Here is a 17,704-nt window from a genome sequence, read left to right as displayed (position 1 = left end):
GGGGGGATGGGATGAACTAAGCAGATAATCCAATGAATACTAAGACAATTTAAAAAATTTGAATGCAGGAATTATAAGATTAAAAAGTCACTCAAAAATCTAAATCAATTTACAAAGACCCAGAAATTGATCTAACAAACTAAAGTTCAGCCAGCAACAGCCAATGGAAAAGTTCCCATCAAGGACATACCCAAACACCCAAATATAGCATGTTATTAAATATACTAGGGTTTTTTCATACGAACCAATTGATTAAAACATCTGTCATAAAGTTAATGGGAATATTAAAAGATTAATCTGTGTTCAAAATAATAAAGAGAAATACAGAAAATAAAAACATTTGTATGTTAAAGAACAGTAGTGGTTAATCTAAAAATACAAGGAGAAGTGGGAAATTAAAAGTCATAAAATATGTTTAACACTGACAATAATTTTGTTAAAACTGAATTAGTTACACTGATGCAGGTAAATAGAAATTGGAATAAAAAGCTCTATTAAGTTGAAAGAAAACTAAAATCTTTGTGCAATTCTGAGAGTCATATATAACTACAGCATTATATACTAAACTATAAGAGAATATATGTAACCAAAATGATGTTTCATAGTATAAATTTTTATTATTTAACAAACTATATTTCCAAACTGGTTTCTATGTTTCCTATTCTTACAAGGATCAATATTACAGCATTTTAAAACAAAATGATACCAAATTTATTATTAAAAATTACACAATGATTTCAAGATTACTCTGATACATGTGGCAACAATAACTTTCTTTCTAAAATAAATCTCAAGTGTTCTGTGATTGTGGCATGAACTCCATAGTCATTGGTAGAATAATTTTAAAAGTCATGTTACAGATATTAACTAAAACCTCTAATATGTTTTGAGTAAACTAATAGTTATTCTTTAACAAAATGCAAAGCTAAATTGAGTTCACTTATACAGGCTTACACAAAATCTATCAACCAGTGTGCAATGGATTTTCAATAAACCTCAGTTAAGATATATAAACTAAACCACATAAAAATAATCTTCGCTTTACATGTATTAAAATTCCCTGACATGAATTAGTATGTTGTTGCTGTAATTCATTTTTCTTGAAGTACATTAGCACCAAAATGCTACTAATGTTGACAAAATGTTAAGGTTAAATCAGATTCTAATACTTCTTACCACAAGGAAGGCATGAAATGATTTAATATTTACCCATCTAAATAAGTGTTCAGTCTAAATACTAGCCAATTAAAGAGTATATCTGTATTATTCAGTATAAAACGCTTACAAAATATTATATATGGTTAATATAAAAACATTTATGCAATAACTACAATCAATTCCATACTACAATCAAAAAGCAGTGAAAGGAGGCCGGGCACGGTGGCTCACACCTGTAATCCGAGCACTCTGGGAGGCTGACGCAGGCAGATCACGTGAGGTCAGGAGTTCGCGACCAGCCTGGCCAATGCAGTCTCTCCTAAAAATACAAAACCCCGTCTCTACTAAAAATACAAAAATTAGCCAGTCGTGGTGGTGCACACCTGTAATCCCAGATACTTGGGAGGCTGAGGCAAGAGAATCACTTGAACCCAGGAGATGGAGGTTGCACTGAGCTGAGATCATGCCACTGCACTCCAGCCTTGGTGAGACAGTGAAACTCCGTCTCAAAAAAAAGTAATAAAATAAAATAAATCTTTAAAGAAGCAGTGAAAAGGGCAATGCTAAACAAGCTATAACTGGATACATTTAAACCTCAAAACAAATCCCTAAGGAAGTTATATCACCTTTCTGATGAGAAAGCTGAAGCTTAATTTGCTATAACAAACAGGCCAACAAATCATAATAGAAAGTTCTCTCTTCTCCCTCCCTTACATTAAGACTTGGTCCAAATCTATAACCAGAACATTACCTGCCCCCCTCCAAAAAAGTTGGAAAAACTCACAAAGGGGAAAATTACTATGAAAGGGATATAAAGGATTTTTTATGAGTACCATTTGTTGAGCCTCTTTGTGCTAAAAGAGAAAAAAACATTGCCTATTCACTTTAGTGATGGCTTCTTAGAAAAGTCTATGAAAACGCATATCTAACAAAAAACTGTATACAACACATAATACGTTAATACGGAAGTATTACTTCATGTAACAGTAGGTATATAAAATAAACTTTCAAAACTTAAGGGATACAATGGACTATTATATACACGCTATTTTAATTTTTACATTTTGTAAACAGTTTTTACATATATAAAAAAACTAATGTGTCATTTAAGGGGTACACCTTTATACTGCTAGGCGGACACATGATAGAACCACTTTGTTCCCTGAAATATCAAAACAAGCACCAAGTTTTGAAAATTGCTTAAACTGTAATATAATATTCTCAAATAGAAAAATACACCAGTCTAAACAGAGAGTACAGAAAAAAACATTTTATAAAAGTAATATTCCTACTTATAATTCTGTAACTACATATTAAAATCCTGAACACTTTATATACTTTTAAGATGAAAGTTACTTAATTTTTTTTTAATTTTTAGAGACAGGGTCTCACTGCTTTGCACAGGCTGGTCTCAAACTCCTGGTCTTCAGCTATTCACCTGCCTCAGCTTCCCAAAGTGCTAGGATTATAGGCATGAGCTACCATGCCTGTCCAGAAAGTCAGTAACTTAAAATTAAAGAAATTACATTTCTTTCTACGTATGAGTTCTAACAGATGGAAAAAGCCAACCTAGTTATTACCCTCTTTATATAACTTATTTGCGGCTACTTTCTCTCAAAGGCAAAAGATCTCTGCTATAAGATAAACATACATAGCTGTTGCAAAAATACCCCAATTACTTGAAAGAAAAAAGACGATCATAACATTTATATAAACTAGTCTTCATAACTTTCAATGAAAATTGTATCATTAAGAATACTAAATACATATATTACATATATTAATATAATAAATTACACGTACAATAAAGCTATATAGTTGCCGACATTTACACATACATCCAACTGAGTTTACAGAATCATAAATTAATAATACAAGTAGCTACCATTTGTTAAGCCTCTTTGTACTAAGCATTTTATACAGTGTCTCCTTTAATCTTCAACAATACTATGACGTAAGTTCTATTATATATATTATAAAATAAAAACAAAATAACTGATAGAAAGATTAAATAACTTCCTCAACTTCACAAGCAGGAGAATGAATGGTAGAACTGAAAATCAAAGCCAGCACTGACTTCAAAGCCTCATATTTGTTGTATTTCCAACTGATTAACTTATCTTTAACAAACTGGTACTGCCTCTAGAGCAGGAATTTCAAACCGGATGGCCAAAACAATCTATAGATATAGTAGAAATAAGTAAAGAAGGCTAAATAAAAGATAACAAAGTAATAAGGCCTGTGGCAATCTAGAGAAAACCTCTTATATAGAGGAGGTAGCTCCTGCTCAGGTGGATGTGGCTGTTGCCATGTGAGACTACAGACCCAGTACTCATTCATGCCAGATAGATTTTAAGGAAGCTGGAAATGCAGACTGTTCATGTGACAAGCTCTAATTTTTAAATGGTGGTGAGTAAGATAAAAATTTAAATTACAATGGATGCCTAATAAAACGTTATCTGTGGCCACATTTAGATTGGCAAAATGAATGACTCCAGAAGTAAGCTAAAATGCTTCTGGATGATCTACGTTACCATCTTCTTCTTCCTGCCTGTTCATAAATATATAAATATTATGAACAGGCAGGAAGAAGAAAAAGAAACTTTCCTACAAGCATCCTAAAAATATACATAATAACCAGTCTTCTTTCAAATCTTTCTACTCCCCATGCTCTCCCCATCACAGGGCTTTTACTCCTGCTTTTTGTTCACTGTTCCTAAAATGTGTTTTCCTGTCATCACCAAGTTAAATCCTACACAAACTTCTGATCTTATTCAAGCATTAACTCCTTAATGAAGTATTCTAACTCCTGCAACAAATCCAATTTTAGGCTCTTGTTGCACAATATACCTCTAATACTTGGCATAGTCACAATTTTATAGTATGACTAATATGTTCCTCCCCAACCAGATCATAAAGTCCATAAGAATACGTCTGGTTTTGTTCATCGTTGATGTCCCAGCACTCGACACACTGCAAGGCACACAGCATGCACTCAAGAAATACTTGCTAAAGTAAAGAGGAAGAAGAGGAAATAGAGCCCTAAGGAAGACAGCTTTTAAAAATTCTCCATTATCTGCAGGGCTGAACTCTACACTCAACTCCAGAATATTACTGCTACTACAGCACTCTCGTAACAATTCAAGCAGAGATGAACAAATTAATCAACAACCAAATGGGAATGAAGAAAGCTTTATAAAACAGTGGTGGGGTGGGGAAGGTGCTAATGTATGTGTTCCTGCTTTTAAGAATATAACCTGGTTGACAGCCTGAGATTCTGCATCCTCCTGAGAGTTGATGGTGATAATATTACACCTCTAACAAACTGTATAAAACTACCTAAGTTTACTCACTATCAAAAAAATTGTTCCCCAAAACATACTTATTGTAACAACGATGATGACTATTGGAATAAATTCAAGCAAAGATCTTAAAGGAAACCTTTTAATCTCTATAGTTGCAGGGTGTGAGACGCTTCCTCAAAAACGAAGACAGTAAAGGTAATCAAGAGTCAATGACACTCACTAAGAACAAATAGAGGTTAGAGTCTGTAACCCTTCCAGTTAAATATGAACAGGCTAGACAGGTTAAAATGAAGTGGTCCTCAATGCAACCACCAAATCCTTATTAATAAGAGTGAACTGTGATCACCACCTTCTAATTATTTCTCCAGTAGAACCATAAATTGGTTCCTTGCTACTATACAACTAACAAAAACAGGTCTTCATCATATTCTCTCATTTACTATACAATAAAAACTTTGTCAAGTGACATTCTTTGTCTAATATGACCCTTTCACAAAACGAAACCATGAAAATATATTGTTATTTCCCCCACTGAATGGTTTCTACCTTCGCATAATTCTGAGATAGCTTTACTTAACCTGATTCTATGAAACACTAGTTCTTTCCAAGAATACTCCCTAGGTGTTAGGGTAGGGGCAAACTCAGCGGGTTAAATAAGCTTAGAAAGACTGCATATTCTTCCAATTTAGATACTCATACATTAAAAACAATGAGATTCGTGAACCACAAAATCTGTTTAATATAGTGGAGTTTTTTTGTTTGTTTTTGAGACAGAGTCTCACTCTGTCACCCAGACTGGACTGCAGTGGCCTAATCTTGGCTCACTGCAGCCTCCGCCTCCTGGGTTCAAGCAATTCTCCTACCTCAGCCTCCGGAGTAGCTGGGATTACAGGTGTGCACCACCACGTCCTGGCTAATTTTTGTATTTTTAGTAGATGGGGTTTTGCCACATTAACCAAGCTGGTCTTGAACTCCTGGCCTCAAGTGATCTGCCTGCCTTGGCCTCCAAAGTGCTGGGATTACAGGCATGAGCCACTGCGCCTGGCCTAACCTAGTGTTTCTTAAATATTATAGAACCCAAGTAACAAATTTGGGGAAAAATCTCCAAACTGGGAAAAGTTCTCTATCGAATCAACAATTTCATGGTTTGGGCCTCTGGAATCTTTACTGTGAAACATATTTCATGGCCTAAGTCAAAAGTTAACCAGAAACCCAACTATACAAATTTGTAACTTTAAAGATACCTGGGTTTCTGTTGCCATAAGTTTGAATAATTCTTATTTTCATAAAATATTATCAAAGCACTCTCCCTGGGGCCTTTACTTGTATAAAAACTTTCACTACTTCATGATTCTTATGAAATGTGATTACCAAAACATACATCCTTCTCTGTAAAATATATAGGAAATAATCTATCTGCATAAAAACATTCTAGCTGCCTACATAATTTAGTCTTGCATATATCAGAAATCTGATGTTTAACTTAAAAGATACATAGATTGATCCTAATTTTACTAACTATGTATATTAACCAGGCATATCAAAACATTGGAGAACAATGGCAGCAAAAATGAACTATACATAAATTAGAAAGGAAGTTACATCTGGGCAGCAAAGCCTTTTAACATGTATTTAACATCCTTGTATGTCTGGGTGAATACTATAATAGAGAAACTTTCTTGACTGGAGAATAAGGTAGAAAGTTGGTGCAACTCACGAGCTCACAAATAGGTAGTAATTCCAAAGCAGAAAAGAGGAGAAAAAAATATTAAATTGGAAACGTAAGTCTGAGACACAACTTAAAAATAATTATCTGAGAACTTCAAAGCTTTCAAGTTCAAATTTCTCTAGGTATTAATTCTAACAACTGCATAAATCAGATCACAAACAACACAGATATTCAAACTGGGTATTAATATAACTATCAGCAATTTAACCATTTTTAGTCTTTCTGTTGCATTCCTACACAATGCTTTTTTCATGATTATTCTTTAAAAATGACAGCATGAATTTGCTTAAATTCACCTCTCTTTTTCAGCATACTTCAGTACATTGCTTAAATTCACCTGTCTTTCAGTATATTTAGCACAGTCTCTGATGATGTAACAGAATCATGTCATTCTCATACTGATCAAAGAAGAAGCTATCCTTAAATTTTAGAAAACCTGCTCTGTACAAAGGACCACTATAAAAACCATCACAGATTTTACTATTTGCAAAGAAGCTCAGATAATAAAACCATTTCATGGCATTTCAGAGCTACAGGGATGGATGAGAAAAGCAAAAACAACAATAACAAAAATAACAAAAAACTTACTTTGATGGCTCCCCAAGGATAACAACTTCATTCTACGACTAATGCACTTAGGGAATGATCAGCGGGCAAGTCCTGTTGCACTTAGGGAAATGATTAGTAGGCAAGTTCTGTTCCCAAGATGTCAATAACCAAATCACGTAAGAATTTAAAACTAAATCTTTAGCCATGAATTATATATTGAAGTCAGGAAGAACCAGGCAGACTGCATAAGATGGGAGTATCTAATCCCTCATGACTTTTGCCCTAATTCTCTAACTCTAACAACACTGGCCGCCTTGCTGTTGCCCAACTGGACCTCAGTCTTGATCCCTGCCTTGACGCAGAGGAAAGCAATCCAAGTCTCTGCTCAACTGTTACCTCCTGAGAGAAGTATCTCTGACTTCTCATCTAAACAAGCCTCATCTGATTTATTCACAGCTGTATGACCAGCAACAAGGACAGGATCCGACACAAATGCTCAATAAGTACGTCTTGAATGAATTCATTAATCTACATATAATTTAATAATACAGAAACAAATCTGATGACAATTTAAAAACAAGTATATTAACAAAACATCTGATATCCAATCCCAATTTGAAGTCCAGAAAAAAACAGACTTAAAATCAGATCTCTATACTTGCTATTGGCTTTTGGAAATGAGTGAGTAAAACATGAAAAATTCCACGTAGGTATAAAGTTACATGTTAGTTCTGAGAAATCACAGCACATATATAATGATTCCATGTTACATAGAGTCCATAAAGATCTGATGATTCACAAGCAAAGACAAAAGTTTGGTATTAGTGTCTTAAGTATACTCTATTTAATACACATCATAGTATTTTAAAAGTATAATCTAGAATATAAACAAAAGTATAAAAGGTATAACGATCTAGAATATAAATATGCAAAATGAGATTACTAGAATCCAATCCAATCATTAACTAAATAAAAATTAAAAGTGTTAAATATGGCTTGGTCAGAATATATAGAAATAACCATTTTTAGGAGGTTAAAAAAAGAAAGTTTGCTAAACGTGAACCAAAGGCTTATATTCACAGATACCCAAGTATTTAGTTCTGTTAATTACATACTCTGTAAGCATTATAATCACTACAATCCATCTCTTTAAAGAGCGTAAGACATTACATTTTTAAAAACAAAGAATATTATGCCAAAAAGCTCTCCGAAACTGACCTCCTAACTTAATGGCTTTAAATACTGACCAGGTGGCACTGCCCTACTTGCAAGTTAATCAAATCAGCTTTTGTTTACATATATTCAACTTAGTTTGAAGGAAAAGAAACACGAAACAGGATACCCATGAATCAATACACTACACAGATCAATCAGCACAAGTGATCAACAAAGAAAAATGTTTGAAATAAAAAATATAAGAGAAATAAAAAATATAAGAGAATATTTTCTTCAACATGTGCTACTCACATAAAATCCCTGGAACAAAAGAAATCTACAGCCAAATTAACTTACCGTTACAGATTTCAGTGTCATACCATGGTAGGTTCCCATAGTGTCAATTTTGAAGCCTTCCGTTTCTATGGAAAAAAGAGGCTTACTGTTAAGATTTTATAGATCATGTATCTTATGACCTATAACAAATCTAAAGTAATAATCTACATTGAATGTCATGGTTCAATAGTATAACAAAGCCTTGAATCTACTATGTAAAATTAAATTCCATATTTGTGAAGATAAAAACTTTAGAAACAACACTAGGGTAAAAAATACTAATATATTAAATACAGACCAGCAAGCCTATTGTGTAGAAGCTGGTTAAGACTATCTCTGCAATTACGTTCAAAAATTAGATTGAATACTTTATAACCCCAAATTACTTACTACTAATACTCAATGACAGTACCATTAAAAGCACCTAATACCATGAGAAGACCCAAAGTTATAAAAAGTAGTGTTCCAAAGTTTCAGTCATAGGCATATACTTATTTTTATATACATACATATATATATATACACACACACACATTTTTTTTTTCTTTTGAGATAGGGTCTCACTCTGTCACCTAGCCTGGAGTACAGTGGCACAATCTCAGTTCACTGCAACCTCTTCTCCTATCCCTCCTCCGCAGGTTCAAGCAACCCTCCCACCTCAGCCTCCTGAGTAGCTAGGACCACTGGCAGGCACCACTGTACCCAGCTATTTTTTTGTATTTTTAGTAGAGATGGGGTCTTGCCATCTTGGTGAGGCTGGTCACAAAGTACTGAACTCAAGCAATTCTCCTGCCTCCACCTCCAAAAGTGCTGGGATTACAGGTGTGAGCCACAGCAATCAACCATATTATATATTTTATAGACAGCAGTGCTGTAAATAATGATTGGAGTGCCAGGACAGAGTCCCAATATGCCTTTCTGCAAAGGCAAATATTTTACATACTGCGAGCCTTAAAATCTCTGTCACAACTACCCAATTCTGTATCTGTAGCGCAAAAACAGAATAAACAATATATGTGATCAAATGGGGGCAGCCCAATTTGGCCCATGGAGGGTTATATTTAGTTTTGGAGATGTAATTTACCAACCTCTGCTTTGTATCATTCATTCCCCAAGAAAAACATTGAATACTATAACGAAAGAATGGACATAGTCTTTCTATGGCACATATCCAGTGCATGCCTTTATCAACTAAATGAAGTCAGCACACAAAATTCATTGCATCAAGGCAACATATCATTTAAAAAAACCTTAAGATTTCAGATTATGCATAAAAATATCATTAACTTCCAGCTGCTTCTACTTAATATTTTCATGAATCAAGTCATGATGAATGAAGATTCCAAGAGGAAGTTACACTGACATTAGTCTCACCTCACAACTGCAGAAATGGTTCACTATTGCATTAGCCACAATATCACGTAGACCATCACAAAATAAGTCCTCCCATCATTGCTCAAAATCTGTTTCCAAGTTCTCAATGCACATACACATTTATAACTTGAGAAACATGACTTAACATATAAAATCTCTACTTTATATAAAAACAAAAGCAGTATGAATAACAGCAAACATTTATAGATAATTTACTTACCTATCAGATACTATTCTGGGAACTTAATATTTATTAACCAGTCCAATACTCACAATAACCATAAGAGACAGGTACTATAGTAATATTTTAATTACACACAGGAGAAAACTAAGGCAGAATGCAGTTAAAGTAACATTAAAATTCACACAAAAATTTAATATGACATAAGCTATCTGGATCCAGAATCCATGCTATTAACCAAGGGTTGGCCAACTTTTTTCTGTAAAGGGCCAAATAATATTTTTAGGCTTTGTAGGCTACACAGTCTCTACTGAAACAATTTTATACTGATGTCACAAAGCCAAAGCAGCCATATATAAAATACATAAATGAATGAGTGTGGCTGTGTCCCAACAAAATGTTATTTAAGAAAAATTGCAGTGGGTAAGATCTGGTCTGTAGACATTACTTTGCCAACCCTTACCCTACCCAAACATCAGCCCATACTGTCTCTCAAGTTCACCACAACCACACTAAGGGGAAGATAAGAATTAAGCAACTTGCCTTCTTTTCCTTTGAATCTTTCCTGATCGTATCTGTTATAGGCAGCTGGGATAGGCTGTTTGGTGCGCAAAGTAGGATCCTGTAAAAAAATTAATTATGAGTTATTTGTTAGTATTTTTAAACGTCACTTATTTAATGTGCTGGAGTGCAGTAGTGTGACCATGGCTCACTGCAGCCAAGACCTCCTGGGCCCAAGTGATCCTCCCCGCTCAGCCTTCCAAGTAGCTGGGACCACAGGCATGTACCACCACACTCAGCTAATTTTTTTTCTTTAATTTTTTTATAGAGACAAAGTTTCACCACGCTGCTCAAGCTGGTTTTGAATCCCAGCCTCAGGTGATCGACCTCAGTCTCCCAAAGTGCTAGGATTACAGGTTATGAGCCACTATACCTGGCTAAAGTATCTTTATGACCTAATACTCTTCCATCCAATAATAATTGTTTTAACAAAACAAAACAAAAAACCCTTAAATTCAAAGTATGTTGAGTTTAGTTTTAGAGACTTTTAGCTGAATTATCCACCAAACTATTAATCCTTAAATAAACATGAAAGCCATGATGATTAATCCATTATAAACAGAGTAAGACTGAAGTAAGAGGTATCTTTTTTAAAATAATTAGAAAAGGCTGTTAGTCTAATGATGCATTATTTAATCACAAATACTTTATCAAAACTCACAATGTTTAACAAACTAAAAACACATATTTAACAATATTCTCAAAGCTACTTGGAAAATTCATGAAGACTGAAATACTTTTCATTTTATTACAATAGGATTCTATATCAAATATTATGCCAAATATACTTATCAATACCTATCAAGAATGATAAATAGACGCTTACTTCACACTAGGCATATACTTCTATAGTCAAGGGCCAAACATTAAAACCTTCAAGTATTCTAACGATTATATAAATATACAGAAAGAATATTCAGTCACAAATGGTAGAACTGTTTTAAGGTTTGACATGTTTCCTATCAACCGCTATTCGAAATGTCAACCAATTCATAATTCTAAGTACCCTGTGCTTTGCCATCATAGCTCTTACTTCACTACTTTAAAAAAAAAAAAAAAATCTAATAAGTAAGGAACTGCTGAGGGATCTAGGTTACATGGTCATTATGAGAATCTAACTAAACCCTGATGATCTGAGGTGGAACAGTTTCATTCCAAAACCCTTCCCCAATTCGTGAAAAAACTGTCTTCCACGAAACTGGTCCCTGGTGCCAAAAAGGTTAGGGACTGCTGTATTAGACTACAAGCTCAAAGAAAGTAGGGACTATAATCTTTCTCATTATTGTATCTCAGGATCACTAGCAGACTGTCTAATAGTAGGCTCTTAAGTACTTGATGGAGAATCAACTAAAAGTATTTATCTAATTATCAACAAAAGTCTACCATCTTTAAAAGTTAAATTCCAACAATTTCATGAGCAAATAAAACTACTACAAAGTAGTTGCAAAGGCTGTATTAGTACTCTAATACATTTCAATATGCCTTTTAAAACCTGACATAGTTTTAAAAATATAGAAGATTCTTTGGCAGGCTGAGGCAGGCAGATCACCTGAGATTAGAAGTTCAAGACCAGCCTGGCCAACATGATGAAACCCCATCTCTACTAAAAATACAAAAATTAGCCAGGCATGGTGGCATGTGCCTGTAATGCCAGCTACTTGGGAGGCTGAGGCAGAAGAATCACTGGAACCCAGGAGGTGGAGGTTGCAGTGAGCCAAGATCAGGCCAGTGACTCAGGCCTGGGCAACAGAGTGAGACTCTATCTCAAAAAAAATTTTTTTTTAATAAATTTTCTATTTATAGAATCTTCTATTTTCTATTGCAGAAAACAGAAACAATTTCATTTGTGTTTTGTTCCTTTGTTGAATCATATGAAAATAGCTGGAAGGATTTTCAACAAAATTAGAGTATGTTTGAATTTAAATACAGGCTGTATGTCATACATGAAATTTACTTTGGGAGGGTCTTAAATGGCATTTCAAAGAGAAGGCAGTCAACTCTCAGAGCAGCTGAAATGGAGGCACAATTAAAGGAAAGCATGGCTGGTGACCAGGAGAAATACATTCACCAAGGTGTAATAGATATAATGTCAAAAAGAACCCCAAACTGGGAGGTAACAGAGATTTATGTTATTAACAATGGTTAGTGATTGTCCCAAGCAACAATGAGTAGGCCAGCCACAGTTTACCTAAAATAAATAAAGGGTTTTCCTTAATTAACCTTTTTCAGACTCTGACCCAGGTATATTAAGAATTACTGCTGTGGTTAAGAATTACTGCTGAAGTAAGTAACTTCTAATGCTGGGAAGGGCTTTCACATCTTTCAGATATTCTGAAGCAGCAAAAGGTTTAGAAACCACTGATTTTAAAATGTGAAGATGTCTTCAATGTTACTACACTGCAAAGTAAGTGGCAACTTCATTAAAATTACTGTAAAGCAGTAAAGCATTCTTACCACAGGTGCTGCATTTGGGGCTGGTCGCTGTTCAGGTGCACGCCCTTCTTCTCTGGCTTTTACAGATTGAAGAATTGCAAAAATGTTCTTGGAAAAATTCTAAAATATAAATGGATTTTAATTAAGCCCACTTTAAATATACAATAGTAAATTTACTTAATAAATAATTTAAGACTAAGTTAGCTTACTATCAATTCTTCCCTACTATGTATGTCATAATAAGGTACCATTATTATACACAAATGTAAAAATCAGCCACTAAGATATTCATCCAGAGACTGATTATTGTAAATCCCATGGTACTCATCATTTTCATTTTACTTAAACTGCTACAAATGTATTCATATATTTCATATTCGTTATCTGTTCAAATATAAAACCAGAAAACAAGTAAAAATCTAAATAAGGCCAGGCACAGTGGCTCACGCCTGTAATCTCAGCACTTTGGGAAGCCAAGGCGGGTGGATCACGAGGTCAGGAGATCAGGGCCATTCTGGCTAACATGGTGAAACTCTGTCTCTACCAAAACTACAAAAAATTAGCCGGGTGTGGTGGCAGGCACCTGTAGTCCCAGCTACTCGGGAGGGTGAGGCAGGGGAATGGCGTGAATCTGGGAGGTGGAGCTTGCAGTGAGCCATGATAAAGTTGGAAAGTACAAGTACAAATGCTCTTCCACTTATGATGCAATTACATGCTGATCAAAAGTCAACACAGCTAACTAATCTGACTACTTTTTCCTTCAAGAAACATTCTTCCTTCATGCTACAGATTGAATGTCTCCTCTAAAACTCATGTCGAAATTTTACTCCATTGTAATAGTATTAGGAGGTGGAGACTTTAAGAGGTGATTAGGTAGGTCATAAGGGCTCCACCCTTACGAATGGATTAATGTTATTGCAAAAGTGGGCTCAGATTCCCGATATAATAAGTTTGGCCTCATTTCTCTCTGTGTCTCATTTACTTGCTTGCTTGCTTGCTTCTGCCTTCTGCCATGAAATGACCCTCACCAGATGCCACTGCTATGCTCTTGGATTTCCCAGCCTACAGAAATGTGAGAAATTTCTTGTGACAAATTACCCAGTCTGTGATATCCACAGCAGCAGAAAACAGACAAAGACACTTGGCCTCTGAGATGCTACTCTCTCTTGGTTTTACCCCTAATGTCTGACAGTTCCTTTGGGGTTCTTCTTATGCTGCCTATCAATCGCTTAACATTTGAAGGAATACGTAGTAAGAATCTACTCTAAGCCAAATACCTTGCTTGGCACTTGGGTACAATCATGATCAAAAAAGACATGGTCACTGCCCTCATGAACCTCAAATACAACATAATTTCTCTTCTTTAAACAAAGCATTCTGTTTCCTTGGCTTGTACCACTCTTCCCACCTTACCCCTTTCACCTCTCTCACTAGTTTTTATTCTTTAGGTGTCACTCCTCTTTACTCTCAATTAAGTTAACTGCCCTTGCTGGGTGTCTGCCCTACAATGTACCTAATAATTACTGCTTATTTAATTTTGACTTCTGCTAAAGAGTGTAACTTCTGTGAGAGCTAAGACCAATGCACCTCCGGTCAGTGCTTAGCACTGGCCTAGTCTGTAGATGTTAAATACTATACAAATAAATATGTATATAAAATGAGAGGCTGCTTGAAACATCACTATTATCACTATATCACAGTTGCAGTGCTAACTAATTCCTATAATTCTCTGGAGCAGCAAATATAAGTCTCAGGACCCCTTTGCACTCTTACAAATTACTGAGGACCCCCAAAGAGCTTTAAGTTTGTGTGAATTACAGTATCTATTGAATTAAAGATTAAAACTGAAAAAAATTTAAATTCTTTTAAAAATAAGAAGACAAGATTTCATGTAAACATAATAGCATATTTCATGAAAAATCACTTTTCAAAATGCATAAAGGTAATGACAAGAAACAGTGGCAGGTTTTTAATTTTTGCAAATTTCCTTAATCTCTGGCTTAATAGAAGACAGCTATATTCTCAGATAGGCTTCTACATTCAACATTCACTGTGCTCTCTTATTTGGTCAAAGAATACAGAGAAAACGTATCCTCACACAAACAGTTGGAAAAGGGAAGAACATTCTAGTAGTTTTTCAGGTAACTGTGGATAGTCTTCTTTGATATCACACCATAATGCAATAAATGGTTCTTAAAGGTTAATGCAACATGGAAACCACATCCATAAACTTTTTGTATAGGTACTTTAAAATCCATCAGTCTCCCTTGCACTTTAAATGAACTTTTTACCCATGTATGATTTATGACAGCATTCACTGGTCATCTGGAAAATATCAGTCACTGAATTATGCACATTTTCCAAATATTAACATGGTTAATTATACAGTATCAACAAACTATACTTGTTAATATTATTTGTAAAAGACGCACTAGAAGACTTTAAGAACTAGAAAATTGCTTGTTTCTTTACTTATGGGTAGAAAAAGGATTAGAAAAGTGTTATGGTGACAGCAGCATAAAGAAACTTCCCAAAATTCTAATTTTCTCATGAAAGTTCTCATTTTATCATTGGCAACAAATACTATCAGTTGCTTTCCTTGAAGGAACATATTTATTTCCTTCACTTTCAAAAAAAAAAAAAAAATCTGCCAAATAACCAAGTCTGAATAACACTCTAATAAAAAAATGTTGATTCAGTTCATACTTCATACAATGGCACAAGTCTCTTGATGAGAATAACCATCATGTTTGCAGAAGTGCTTTCTACATTCCAATTTCATCACACAAAATATTAAAAAGACATACTTGAGGGTCAAGATTTAACAAAATTCATAAATTTTAAAATCATCATCAAGGACATTAGTGAGTAAAGAACACAATGGCTACCAGTAAAGTTAAGTGCCATTGCCTTGATTCACACCAAGACCAGCAGTTTTACCAACCATTGATTTTGCGCCATCACTGCAAAGGTCAATACAGTGAAAAATGCACATAAAATCTTAGTCTTATTATAAAAATAGTTGGAAATATATGAAAAGCAAATCTCACTACTTTAAAAATAAAGAGGAATTAATCAATATTATCATCAATCTGCTATGTAGTAGAATTACAGGTGATTAACATCTTCCTTCTAGTAATATCCTTTTATCAGTTTTTCAACGACGAACATACACTAATTTATATATGTTTATACACATTTCTCTTCAGATGGTATAAATCTTTCACCTAATTTATGTAAGTTTAAAAGTGTGTTTTCTAAATGGCATTATAAAATCAAGTTGCTTTATTTGGGGTCCTTGAAAAAAATAACAACATATTTATACTTCTCATGAAATCTTTTTTTTTTTTTTTTTTTTTAAACAGAGTCTTACTCTGTCACCCAGGCTAGAGTGCAATGGCACAATCTCAGCTCATTGTAACTTCCACCTCCCAGGTTCAAGCAATTCTCCTGGCTCAGCCTCCTGGGTAGCTGGGATTACAAGAGCACGCCACCATGCCCAGCTAATTTTTGTGTTTTTAGTAGAGACAGGGTTTCACCATGTTGTCCAGGTTGGAACTGAACTCCTGACCTCAACTGGTCCACCTGCCTTGACTTCCCAAAGTGCTGGGATTACAGGCGTGAGCCACAGCACCCAGCCTCTCATGAATCTTCAACCTTTTGTTCCTGAAACTCAAAAAATAAGAAAGCCCTGATAACGAGTAATAATGAAGGCCCTGATAACTAGTAATAATGAAGGTCTATCTAAAATCCACAAGGCTTTAAGTATCTAGAGTATTTTTTTTATTCTCACCTGCCTAAGAGTATTTTTAGAGTGTACCTGATAAAAACAATACACAGACTATCAAAGTATTTTTTTAAATGCTAATAATACTCATTTACGCAAGCCTAGCTACAATTCTTTTATTAACTTACTTTTTGAAAGATATAGTGGTACCAACAATATTAAATCAGTAAGTTTAGAAATGATGGTACAATCCTGCCACCTAGAGGTCAAAGAAAATTGTTCACCTCAATTACTTGAAAAAGTAATGTCTGGTCTAAAAGTTAGGTAGGGTATATCACCTGTTTTTATTCCTCTACTATGAGTTTGAGATTTTTTGATTTGAATGAACACTGGTGGATCAACATAAGTCACAATATTACTCAAGTATTAGCCATACTAGACAGTGAAAATCAGTATCAACAAATCATTTTATTGTAAAGAGCAAAAATGGAAGTTCACTCACATCCTCAGATTTCTCTACAATTCTAAGCTCTGGAGAATGATTCTTAAACTTAACCTTAGGTACTTTGTAAAACAAGTCAAAGTACAAAAGAAAAAGAAATGATTATTTTCTTCATATACTCTTTTCATAACTTTACTTCTACTAAAATAGCAATGTAAATTGAAGGCTAAAATCCCAAAATTCTACAACCAAAACCAATTTGCCTAAAACAGTGTTAAATTTCAGTTTCACAAGTAACCTTGCACACTTCAACATTCTTACTAGATTATCACTATTAACGAGTGTGCATCAGTGGAGAAAACATTTAAGAGAAAATTGAGGCACCGAAGAGGAAAAGACAAATGAAAGTAAGTACATAAATCAGGGTAAATGCATCCTCTTTTTGGAGATCCATGAAAATACTGGACATTCAAGTATTTCAGATTTTTATCTTTCAAAATATAAAATGCGTATCTCCTTTAACCAGCACTTTGTTTCCAAGAATTAATCCTTTGTCTATATACACATAAATACACAAAGGTATATGTACAACGTTTTCTAATGCATTATTCATAACAGTGAAAAGGAAGCGAGGGAAGGAGGAAGAGAGGGAAACAGGAGGAGAAAGAGAGGAAGGCAGAGGGAGGTAGAGAGAAGAAAGGAAGGCCAGAGAAAGGGAGAAAAATCGCACCCTCTTTGGAGCAAAAACAAAAGA

At 34.5% G+C, this 17,704-nt stretch overlaps 1 protein-coding gene across 1 annotated transcript in view; it reads right to left on the bottom strand.

The window, feature by feature from the left end:
- The window catches only part of CDC73 (cell division cycle 73), a 141,276-nt gene that overhangs the window by 102,848 nt on the left and 20,724 nt on the right, over nucleotides 1-17,704 (bottom strand). Inside the window, exons 8-10 of the mRNA XM_011995093.1 lie at nucleotides 12,803-12,901; nucleotides 10,331-10,409; nucleotides 8,254-8,318 (exon numbers count right to left, since the gene is read on the bottom strand). Coding sequence (XP_011850483.1) covers nucleotides 8,254-8,318; nucleotides 10,331-10,409; nucleotides 12,803-12,901 — 243 coding nt within the window. The remainder of the gene's footprint in view (nucleotides 1-8,253; nucleotides 8,319-10,330; nucleotides 10,410-12,802; nucleotides 12,902-17,704) is intronic.

The sequence above is a fragment of the Mandrillus leucophaeus genome, unplaced genomic scaffold (genome assembly GCF_000951045.1).
Source record: "Mandrillus leucophaeus isolate KB7577 unplaced genomic scaffold, Mleu.le_1.0 Scaffold47, whole genome shotgun sequence".
Taxonomy (NCBI): domain Eukaryota; kingdom Metazoa; phylum Chordata; class Mammalia; order Primates; family Cercopithecidae; genus Mandrillus; species Mandrillus leucophaeus.
Note: the sequence above shows the minus strand (reverse complement) of the source record. Positions and strands in the feature narration are given on the sequence as shown.